This window comes from Barbus barbus, assembly GCF_936440315.1.
Source record: "Barbus barbus genome assembly, chromosome: 8".
Taxonomy (NCBI): Eukaryota; Metazoa; Chordata; class Actinopteri; order Cypriniformes; family Cyprinidae; genus Barbus; species Barbus barbus.
This window is the reverse complement of record NC_136736.1, coordinates 34498992-34512022: the sequence shown is the minus strand read 5'-3', so window position 1 is coordinate 34512022 and position 13031 is coordinate 34498992. Positions and strand designations below refer to the sequence as shown.

The window sequence follows — 13031 nt, the reverse complement described above, 5'->3', positions numbered from 1 at the left end:
AGAGGATTTATCGTGTTGCTATGCAGTTGCTAAAGTGTTCTAAGAGAAGTGTTCTTTAGTTTGTTGCTATGCAGTTACTAAGGTGTTCTAAGATATTTTATTGCGTTGCTATGCAGCTGCTAAATTGCCCCGGAGATTGTAGTGTGTTGCACTAGCAAAGCTGCAGCTGCAAAGGTACCCCTAGAGTTTATAGTGTGTTGCTATGCAGTTGCCAAGGTGTCCTAAGAGATTTTAGTGTGTTGCTTTGCAATTGATAAGGTGTTCTAAGAGATTTTTTGGTGTGTTGCTATGTAGTTCCAATGGTGTCCTTAGAGGTTTTAGTGTGTTGCTATGTAGTTCCAATGGTGTCCTTAGAGGTTTTAGTGTGTTGCTATGCAGTTGCTAAGGTGCCCCTAGAGTTTATAGTATATTGCTATGCAGTTGCTAAGGTGCACCTAGAGTTTATGGTGTGTTGCTATGCAGTTGCCAAGGTGTCTTGAGAGGTTTTAGTGTGTTGCTATGCAGTTGCTAAAGTATCCGGATAGGTTTTAATGTGCTGCTATGCAGTTACTTTGGTGCCCTTAGAGGTTTTATTGTGTTGCTATGGTGCCCTTTGGAAAGGAGCACTAACAATACTGATGCCTAACTTAAAAGAAACAACCAACATCAATACGTTTAATCAAACATATAGAAAAAAAGAGCTTACATAATGCAGACTGCAGGCAGGCTATAAACTCTCATTGTAAACCCTTCAGGCCAAACAACGATGGCGTCCATTTAACATTCAAACATTTGGAGCGTATTTGGTCGGAGGGCATTTCAGCTCATGATGAGGTCATAATTCCTGTGTAATGGCCCCGTCTCCAATGTTCTGTGATTGATGGACCCTCTTCAGGAGCTCAGTGGGCTTAATGGACACGTCTCAGTTCAAATTGCACTCAAGAGCTTTTGGAGGAGACCAAATGTACTGTGGATCGCCGCCAAACTGCAGCAGGTCTGGAGGAGCGCTAGAGCTTTACAGGACGGCACACTTGATGAATACTGCGAACTGAGGTTACGTTTGACCGTGAGCGATCTCTGTTTCAACAGAATGAGGTGATACGGCAGTCTATGCAGATGTACAACACTGATCCCATGATCTTTCACTTCATAAATCAGGCGGAATCACTGTGACCCTCTCAATGTCTATAGAAATGGAAAAGGATAAAATGCTTCCACTGAATCTTTCGCTAACATCTCATAGTACATTATTTTAGTACGAATCCAGCCGTCACTTCATAGAACGTAATCAAATTACTTACAAAATTATGTGACACTGCATAAAAGCCAGACTAAATTATTCCTGCTTTGACCAACCTCATATTCGAAAAGTATTCAGTTAAAATTGCTAATTGTAAATGTGTTTGTGCAGCATTCAACAATGTGTAAAAACCTAAATGCAGCTTCAAAAGCACTTCTGTGCCACCTCTGCAGTGTAAATTTAATCTTAAACAGTTGACAAAAAAGCACTCTGGCAACCACATTTCAATAAGCTAACAACAACTCAGAACACCTAAGCAATTGCATAGCAACGCCCCTGCAACCATCCAAAACATCATAGTAATTGCATAGCAACACCCTGGTAACAACCCAAAACATCCTAGCAGTAGCACAGAAATGCAACATGCAACCACATTTAAGAAACCCCCTAGCAACCGAATATATCACGCAGGCAATCAGCCAAAACTAGCAACTGCATGGAAACACCTTAGCAACCGCATAGCAACACCCTGGTCACCATTTAAATATCCCAGTAGCAGCAACCATCCAAAATATCCTAGTAACTCCATAGCAACACCCTGGCAAGAACGCCGTCCTAGCAGCAGCACAAAAAAACCGTCCTAGCAGCAGCACAAAAATGCAATATTCAACTATTCAGTAGATTTTAGCAACCCCTTAGTGACCAAATGTAACACCCTGGAAGCAACCCAGAAAACCATAGCTACCATCTTGCAATGTGCTAACAACTACTCAGAACACCTAAGCAAATGCATAGTAACACCCTGGCCGCCATCTACAGCAACCCAGTAATGGCAACCATCCAAAACATCTTAGTAACTGCATATCAACACATTGGCAACAACACAACCAATCCTAGCAGCAGCAGAGAAAAGCAACATGCAACTACTCAGTACATTTAGCAAACCACTATCAAACAAACATAATACCCTTACAACCACCCAAAACATACTAGTAACTGCATAGAAACACCCAAACAACGACATGCAGTAACAACACCCTTACAAGCATCCAAAACATCTTAATAACAACAAGAGCTACAACCTGGCAACAACTGAAAACACCACCCTTGCAACCACATGGCAACAGGCTAACAACCCAGAACCCAACTGAAAACACCAAAGCAACCGCATAGCAACACCATGGCCACCATCTAAACAGTAACTAGAAATGCAACATGCAACCACTCAGTAAATTGTATCAACCTCCTAGCAACCAAACATAACACCCTGGTAACCACTCAAAAAACATTAGCAACTGCATAGCAATGCCCTTGCCACCATCCAAAACACCTTAGCAACTGCTTAGCAACACCCTGGCAACCACCCAAAATATTCTAGCAACATTTTAAACAACACTCAAAACACCTTAACAACTGTATAGCAACGCCCTGGCCACCATCCAAAACACCTTAGCAACTGCTTAGCAACACTCTGGCAACCACCCAAAATATTCTAGAAACTGCATAGCAACATGTTAAACAACACTCAAAACACCTTAACAACTGCATAGCAATGCCCTGACCACCAGCCAAAACACCTTAGCAACTGCTTAGCAACACCCTGGAAACCACCCAAAATATTCTAGCAACACCCTAGCAACATGTTAAACAACACTCAAAACACCTTAACAACTGCATAACAACGCCCTGGCAACCACACAAAACATTTATACTTTATTTAGCAGATACTTTCATCCAAAGTGACTTATGAATGAGGGCAACGAGTGAGAATCATGACTTGAGCACAAACATATATTTTGCAACATGTAAAAATCAGTAAACATAAAAATCAAGGTTTAGCTGATAATTTGCTCTGATGTTTAGCAGTCAGTCCATTGCTCTCTGAATGTCTCTCAGAAACGCCCATCATTTGCATGTGCTCATGCAGAGTTAATGAGTTATTGTTAAATAGAATCTCTTTGAATAGATTCAGTCTCACACACTATTACCCATCCTCTGTTTGTTCTCCTCTTTTCCCCAAAATGTTCTAACATTATTTACATTCAAATAGCTTTCTAAAATGTGTTTTTTAACAATTAGATGCACAAAACAAAGATGAGAATAATTTTTGACCATTTAGATTGCTAAAGAAAAAAGTTATTAGAAATTGCTGGTAAATTTCAAGGAAATGTCAAATAACTCATTCAACTAATTGTGAAAGGTTCTGGTTGTAGGTTGTAATCTTGGTTATATTTACAACTTCAAAAATAAATAAAAATAATAATAATTACAGTGCCCAAAACTATTTTGCATAAGTATATAGGCATAAATAACAATAGCAATTATAAATATTACTATTAATAAAAAAAACCTCTTCAATGCATAATGATTTATTTTTGTAGTATATTGTAGTTATTTTATCAAAAATAGCTTTTGCATTAAATATAACCATAAAAATATTATATCAGTCATAATAAGGCAATATCAGTCAATCGATAAAGTAGTTGCAAACCGCATTTTATTGTGGACTGTAGTATGTTTATGTCAGAGCTGCACTTTAAATGAAAGAAAATATAAGATGCAATACTCGCCATTCAACAAAGACCTGGCAACCCGAGTGTCTGAGGTTCTGGTGTCCAGATCGCTGTAACATCCATCCTGACTGAAGCGTGTGGCGCTGACCCGTGAAAGCCCAGAATGAGGATTACACAACATATCTGCGCTCTCACAACCCTCGAGGTCTCGGCTAAAGGGATTCAGTCTTCCTCCCTCGGTGTTCTTCGCTAATAGTACAGTTCAAACAGTGGGAACATGGCTCTCTAATCCATTTACTGGCCTTTGCTGGGATCAAACCGAGGATCACGCTATGAGAAGTCAGCCTGGGCCTCTCCAAAGGGGATTTATGGTTCGGCATCTGGGATTTTGATCCAAAAAAATGTGGAATGCATCCACTTGCTGGCTACTGAGGATGAATGTCATAATTTAATAAAGTTATATTGAGTTTGCATCTGATTTTAGACATTTAGTGCATCAGTGTAACACTGTTTATGAGGAGAAAAGACACTGAATCCAACCTTTAAAGAATGCATTCAAGAACTCTTTTCATTTTGAATGTGAACAGCCATACAGGCATATTTATTGATATCAATGGATATTTATTGACTTACAATGCTTCTACATGTGCAAAACAAAAAAAACAAAAAACTTAAATTAATTAATTTAATTTAGCTTTAAATGAATGTATGTTAATGCAACAGCGTAATGCTGTTTGAGGGGAAAAAAAACATTACATTTCAAGAATACATTCAAGAATACTTTCCATTTTGAATGTGAACAGCCAAACAAGTGTGTTTACGATGGATATTCATAAAGTTTTAATGCTTTCCCATGTGCAATACGTAATTTGCTTAATTAATTCTTAATTAAATTTAATTAATGCATCAGTGTAATGCTGTTTATGAGGAGAAAGTCAATGAAATCCATCAATATTTCAGGAATACATTTGAGAAAACTTTCCATATTATATGTGAACTGCCACAAAAGTGTGCTTTATGATGGCTATTCATAAAGTTTTAATGCTTATACATGTGCAATGCTTAATTGGTTTAATTCTTAATTTAATTTAATTTAATACATCAGTGTAATGCTGTTTCTGAGGAGAAAAGCCAGTGAAATATATCTACAGTTCAAGAATGCATTTAAGAACATTTTCCATTTTGATTGTGAACAGCCAAACAGGCATATTTATGACAGATAATTTGTTCTTAATTGAATTGGATGCATCAGTGTAATGCTGTTTGAGGAATGAAATCTATCCGAAATTTCAAGAATGCACTGAAGAAAAGTTTACAATTTGATTGTAGATAAGTGTTATAACGGATATTCAACAGGTTCAAATGCATGCTTCTACATGCGCGATATACATACATATATGTATATAAAACATTTTTAAATGTAATTTAATGCAAGTTTATGAGGAAAAAAAAAATCCATCAAAATATTTTAAGAATGCATTGGAGAAAAGTTTCCATTTTAAATATGAATAGTCAAACAAGCATATTTACGATGAATATTCATTGAGTTTCAATGCTTCTAAATGTGCAAACCTGCTTAATTAATTCTCACATTCAGCAGGGAATGACAAGCAGACCTTCATCTAGAAACAACCTTTAGCTTTATTATCAGGAGAATCCAGCGGTTTATTAATCTACTGCTTTTTTATTACAAATGACCTTTCATACCAGTAATATCTTAATTGCTTAATTAAGTTGGCCTACAAACCTGCAACAGTAAGCAATATTTATTAAAGATCAGCTTAAAAAAAGGCCTTTCTCTGGCACACAATATTCATTCTTTTCTTTTTTAGGCTTAAGTACTGAAGCGAGCGCTGTCAAGCTTGGCCTCAGGAGCTGATGAGCTCTCGCATGCAAAATCTGGAGATTATAATATTATATAAGAACTCAAACTTTCAGAGTCTTCCTTCTAGTGCGGATTCACACACGAATCGATCAATAAATCAACAAGAGGAAAAACTTTATAAAGAGATTTGACTTCAGTGACCTTTAGATGATTTATTCAAAATCCGCTCTAGAATAACTAACGCACAACGAACAACATCTGCTTTATGTGTTCAAATATAATCATAAAAACAATGCATGATGTGCAGAAACAAGATGATGACCCATAATGCACCACTAAAAGTTATCTGACTCCACGTCACCTTCAGATGGTTTTACGACTCAATGGAACAATTAGGCGCTAATCGTTGTGCGTTTAGGTAATTGATTGCTTTAAAGGCCGAAGGCTCTTTTATTACTGACACTGTGCACTTTAATAGAGAATCCGATAGAGATGTGTGCAAGCTGAAGGCAGCGGCCCGAAACGCTACACAAACACAATCGAACGGCACACAACGCTTCAGGAATAACAACCATTCTGCAGCTCGTTTACCTGATGATCTAGGAAAAGAACAGCAGTGAGTGTCAGTTAGTCCACTGAAGAAAGCATGGCTGGATTTTTGGAGGGAAAAACATTTCAAATGTATCCTCAAAAATTCCTAAAGAAACAAAACCGCCAAATGAGTAGCTACAGTTGTCATGTTAGACCTGAGATTAAACCTGAGATTAACGGAGTTGTTTTCTCACGAGTAACAAGTAAAAATCTCAGTTTGACTGCTAGGAGAAACATTTGAGATATTAGAGATTATTTAATTTAATGTAATTTATAATAAAATGATGTTTAAACAATTTTAGAAAGATGTGCAGCAGATGCTGGATTTCAATAAAATACAGGCCATGATTTTGTAAACATATCAATTACAACATGACACAAACTGAATTGATTTGTCATTAATTTGTGACTTTTCACTTCATGTGTTCTATTGTTGAAATGAACAGTAAGTATATAAATAAATTAATAAATGAATGTTGCCTTAGCAATTAAGTAAAATAAATTCAAGCTGAAGTATTAAAATTACGGTAACACTTTATTTTAGGGTCTCTTAACTAGTTTCTTATTAGCATGCATATTACTAGAATATTAGCCATTTATTAGTACTAATTAAGTACATATTAATGCCTTATTCTACATCCCTAATCCTACCCAATACCTAAACTACCTTACTAACTATTAATAAGCAGCAAATTAGGAGATTATCGAGGGAAAAGTCGTAATTAATGGTGAATAAGTCTTCCCTATTCTAAAGTGTTAACAAAATTACTAATACTAAAACTGAAAGAAATCTAAATGAAAACCTAAAAAACCAAACAAACAAAATTACAAAAACACAATTAAAATAAAATCTGAAAATGTAAAAAATAGAAGTTAATTCAAATATTGATACATTTCGTTACATTAAAAAATATTAGATGAATAAAGTTACAATTTTAAGTAAAACAAACCCCCTAAAATTAACAAAATTTAAATTATATATAAAAAACAAATAAAGAAAATGTCCTTTAGAGAAAAAAACACTAACAACAATTCCATGTGCTCAGATTCATCAATATATCATAGTCTGCAAAAGTCTCAATATGAATTCAAATGTTTTCAGTAAATTCCTCAAAATGTCTTACTTTCTGATTCATTTGTGTCTATTTTTATTTCCCCAAAGGAATATTATGAGACACATCTGGAGTAACACATAACTAAGAAACCAATTACATTTCGTGAGCTATGAAAGAGTAACCTTTAAGCAATAAAATGTTCCTCCTGTTCAGTTTCATTTGTACCTGCAATTGGCATCTGTTTTGCTCCATCTGGGAAATTAACAAGTGTCGTGTATCTTAGCTAACAATCCTGGATCATAAGCCACTTCTGCTATGAATATAAATGATATACAATTCATACAATCAGTTCAAATTTACTACAAAGATTAATATATTTTCTAAGTTTCACCAAGGCTGCAGTTATTTGATCAAAAATACAGTAAAAACGGCAATTTTGTGAAATACTATTGATATAGCTGTTCTATGTGAATATGTTCAAATTAAATTTATTTCTGTGATAAAAGCTGAATTTTCGGCATAATTACTCCAGTCTTCACATTCATTAAAAATATAAAACAGGAATAACTATTTTAAAAGTTGGTAATAATTAGAACCAATATTAATAATCTGTCAAGTGTGTCATGTGTTCCCGCCTCTTGGTTTGTTTCCTGTCCTCGTCTAGTGTGATTATTAGTTAATTCTTGTCCAGCTGTGTTTGTGTAATTATCCTGTGTATTTATAGTCCTGTCCATTCAGTTTGATTTCATCTGGTCTACTCGTTACTCCCCGGTGTTCCTGTCTGTCAGCCTTGCCTTGACCTGATGTCTACATTAAAGACTGTTCATTTGAGTTTACTCCTCATCTGCGTGTTCTTGTATCCTCCTTGCTGTGTGCACCGTGACAATAACTGAGCTGCAAATCAGTATATTAAAATGATTTCTGAAGGATCATGTGACACTGAAGACTGGAGACTGAAAATTCAGCTTTGATCCCAGAAATAAATTACATTTTAACATATATTCACACAGAAAACAGCTATTTTAAATTGCAATAATATTTCATAATTTTACTGAAGTTTTGATCAAATAAATGCAGTATTGGTGAGCAGCAGAGACTAAAATATTAAAAGTCTTAACTATTATAAACTTTTAAAAATGAGTAGCTAATGGAAATAAATGGACGCTGACAGAATATTTTACAAGCACCGTCTTATACTAGTACACATTTATTTACAGCGGTAAATTACAGTGTTAACAGGTGTTCCAGTGGTAAGATCAGGATTCAGATGTTCTCCATCAACTAAACACCTGCGACAAACACGGATGAAAAAGAGCTTCAATCACCCAGAACAACAAAGCTAAAGTCTTTTCTGCTTATGCATAGAGTATTTGAACAGAAACTCATCTGAATGAGACTGAAACACAGAAGAGTCGCTGAATGAAACTCACTAATGAGCGAGAAGCAGCTGGAAACAGTTCATGATTAATGTAACTCTTTTGTCATTTCTGGCTTGATGCAATGAATACAGTACTTCACATACGTGGAGTTCAGGAGGAAAAAAAGATATAGCAACAGATGTTTTATATCCAGATGGTGTGTATATCTTCACAAAAAAATGCAGAAGTACAAATTAATGGATCTTTTTTGCAGCTTCATAAGCAGGTGTGACTGGTTTCATTGACATCATACAGGCTTTACAAGCAGATTTGGTAGATAATGCCCTGCTGCTCCATTAATGACCCACAGAAGAGACTCGGCCTGATCTGGAACTTCATTCCTAATGTTCAGGGAACACGTGTTATACAGGAACACTACATCATACGTCATACTCATGTATGTACAAACAGCTGTGAACCATAGTAAAATATATCAAATATAATAAGAACTAAAGTGGCTCAAATGGCAAACATTGCCTTTATCAACATCGACCAAAATCTCATGCTACACAAATATACAGACGCCAATGACTGACATGTGCATGCGTTGGAAGCGTGTGTTACCCAATTAACATATGTTCTTGTGGTAATAAGTGTTGTACAGTATAATACTTTTTGTTAATTGAAATAAAGTAAAAAAATATATAAATATTACATAAAAAAAACAACTTAATTTTTTTTTTATGTTGCCTTGGAGTACTAAAATTACTAAAACTAAAACAAATAATACATATATAAGATGAAACATTTTAAATAAGCATAAATAAAAGCACATAATAAAATTACAAAAACTAAAATTAAAAATGAAAACTGAAAATATAAATGAATATTAATAAATGTCATTTAATTGAATTAAAATATAAATATTATAGTACAATTACAAAAACAAACTAAGCAAAATAAAATAAAATAAGATTAAGACAAAGTAAAAATTAAAAAGCACAAATAAAAATAAATTAATGCTTAACAAAATTGACAAAAGTACATAATATAATTATAAAAAACTAACTAAAATAAAAATAAACTAAACTGAAACAAAATAAAATAAAAACACTTAATAAAAAATTAGCAATGTTGACTAAATTATATACAGTATATATAATTATAATTATATATAAGACAAAAATGACAAAATGAAAATCACAAATAAATGAGAAAATCACATAATAAATGAGAAAAATGTAAACTAAAATTAAAATTATATAAAAAAAAATAAAATAAAAATATTAATAAAATTTTCCAGCTTAATTGTTAATTGTTTAAATTGTTTAATTTAATTGTTTGAAGATAATCCTCCTGAGCAAATTAATTAAACTGTTTTCGTGTTCACAGCAGTTACCTGAATAACGAATTAAAGCAAACTCTAGCAACACTGCGCTCACAAAGCATCTGTCAAACATTGGCATCTTTGTTTGTGTATTTGCGTTCTCATTCTCACATACGCTCACACATGCACACATTAATCAACATAATTAATAAGAGCATTTCATCTGGCATCATGGCAGTTGAGCAAATCCAAACTACAAAGTCACTTTACTACAAAGTTTTGCCAAGTTTCTTTTGCGAAGTGACCCCTGCGTTTAAAACTCAGGACGATGAAATGGAAAACACGAACCGATGAGGTCTTCAAGCTTCAGAAATCAGATGCACCACCTTGTTCTCGCCAGAAATGCCTGGAAAAATAGAAGAAATCCAATCCATCTGGATTTTCCCCATGGAAAAGTCCTACCAAAACATCGAAAAAGCCAAAAACCAATGAAGTCTCTAATACATTTAGATGAGAAGCCCAGAATCTGAAATCATCAAGACTATAGACACAACACAATGTCCCGCTGGGCAGAAAAAAATCGGACTGGACATGCCTGGAAAGTAGAAGAAAGGTCTGTAAATTAATTTCCGAGATACTCCATGGCCAAACCAAAACATTAAGACACAAACGCCAACCGAAAAGTAGCGCTGGAGTCATCGTGAATAGAAAGGACAGTAGATTTATCACAAAAACGCAGTCTCTGTTTGCATTTGAACATATTTACACACGCTTTTTTCTTCTCTTTTCATTTCTCTTTTATGATATTTTCTGCTTTCTACATTTGGTCTGAGTTTGTTCCGGCTGGGATGGTCTCCGGGCTCCATTACGCTTTGCTGTCGTCCTGTTTTGTGTGGATGCTGTTGTCCGTGTGGACCTTGATCTCGATCAAGTCTGGCTTTAGCACCTCCTTGCCATTCTCCTCCTTCAGCGGGAGCTTCCTGCAGTCAGAATCAGTGGCATTTAGTCACCATTAACTCATCCAACATGTTTTGTGACACAAACGGGGCCGAACGTCTGACAACAGAAGGTCATGCATCTCATTAGCATGCAAATGTTCTACGATAACAGTCACACGGCAAACTGAAAATGTAAGTGGCGTCTGTACATCAGCTGATCATGTTGATGCAAAAAAACAAAGGCTAAAACTAACATTTTGCTACACCTGTCAATGGCTGGTGACTTTTGAGAAATCGCATCTAATTGACCCTTCGCAGGGAGTTTGATTGACAGGTGATCTGACCAATCTTAGCGCAGAATCTGCCTTTTTATTTTTTGTCCGACAAACCAACCAGACAGGAGAGTAGATTAATGTCTGTGGACTTTTTTTAAATGTCTTCATCAAGTCTGTTTTCGCTGCGTGTTTCAAAGCAAAGCGCTCACATTGTCCATGCCATAAGCTTGTGATCCGTTGTTTTTCTCGCTCCTCAGAATGACTCCGTTCACACTGAATGAATGCAGTGAACTCATTTATTGCACATGCTGTGGGTTTAGCGCACGTTTGGGAACGGCCACCAGTTATGCTTTATTTTTGCGGCAGATGATTATAGCATTTCACTAAATTGGTAGTGAGATGTTTTTGTAAGCATGTTTTCACTGAGAGATAGCAGTTTAAATGCATTTCTGTTTTGAGCTGCGCGCTCTGAAGATGACCAGTAGAATGAAGCTTTTGATAGCAGGCTTTTATTCAATGGGATTTAACTCATCATTTATCTCATAGCCTATAGAATACGCTTCGTTATTTATACAACATAACGTTAATATTACGACTTATAGGCTATCTTTGAAGGTTCATATTAGTAATTAATAGGTATTAGTAGTTTGGAGGTCAAATATGCCTTGAGCATTAGTAAACCGTTGCTAAGGCGTTCAGAGTGGTTGCTAGGACAGAACAGACTGAAGGACAGTACTGAGTTTCTTGTTGTATTTTAACAGATCTAAGAGCTTTGATTAGAGTAAAAGATTGTGATCTCGGGTACTACTGAACATAAACTACTGCTGAAAATTTGGGGGTTGGTATAATTAATTGATGTTTATGAATTAAGGCACATCTGCTCATCAAGGCTGCATTTATTTGATCATAAATGCAGTAAAAATTGTGAAATATTATTACAACTTCAAATATCTGTTTCCTAAGTTAATATATGTTAAACTGTAATTTATTTCTGTGATCTGCAGCTGTATTTTCAGCATCATTACTGCAGTCTTCAGTGTCACATGATCTTCAGAAATCATACTGATTTACTGCTCAAGAAACATTTCTGATTATTATCAATGTTGAACACACTTGTGCTGCCCAATATTTTTGTGGAAACCGTGATAGATTAGATTTTTTTAGGATTCACAGATTAATAGAAAGTAAAAAAACAACAACATTTATTTGAAATATAAATATTTTGTAACATTATAAACATCTTTACTGTCACTTTTGATCAGTTTAATGTGTCCTTGATGAATACAAGTACTAATTTCTTTTAAAATAATCGTATTAACCCCAAACTTTTGTATGGTTAGTTGATTAAATATAAACTGTAATGGTCCAAACAGCCTGTATAGTCTCTAGCTCTTACTCTGGCTCTGTCAGAGGAGTCGTCTCATTGGGTTCGTGCACTGGACTGCCGTCGTCCTGGTTAGTAATTCTCTCTTCTTCAGTTCTCATCTCCACGATGGGCTCCTTCGAGCCATCAACCCTACTCACACAAACACACATGCAGGTGTCCATCACACTAAAACACACACAGCAACACAAGAGCACACTGGGAATGTTCAGAATGGCACAATAACAAACTACTATTTCAGCTGTTTCACATACTTACTGTTTATCATTGCATAATGTCTTAAATACTAATTTTAGCTAGTGCATACTGCATTAAAGGAAAAGTTCTGCCAGAAATGAAAATGCGCTCACCCTCAGATCATTCAAGATGTAGATGAGTTTGTTTCTTCATCAGGTTTGTAGAAATGTGTCTCTGCATCACTGTCTCAGCAATGGATGCTCTGCAGTGAATGGGTGCCGTCAGAATGAGAGTCTGATAAAAACATCACAATAATCCACACCACTCCAGTCCATCAGTTAACATCTTCAGAAGATAAAAGCTGAAACA

At 35.3% G+C, this 13031-nt stretch overlaps 1 protein-coding gene across 1 annotated transcript in view; it reads right to left on the bottom strand.

Annotated features, from left to right (window-relative positions):
* Positions 1-10753: 10753 nt before the first annotated feature.
* Positions 10754-13031, bottom strand: part of LOC306874005 (neural cell adhesion molecule 2-like) — a gene marked incomplete at both ends in the record, with an annotated part of 225386 nt that continues 223108 nt past the window's right edge. Inside the window, 2 exons of the mRNA XM_079423661.1 lie at positions 10754-10868; positions 12498-12617. Coding sequence (XP_079279787.1) covers positions 10754-10868; positions 12498-12617 — 235 coding nt within the window. The remainder of the gene's footprint in view (positions 10869-12497; positions 12618-13031) is intronic.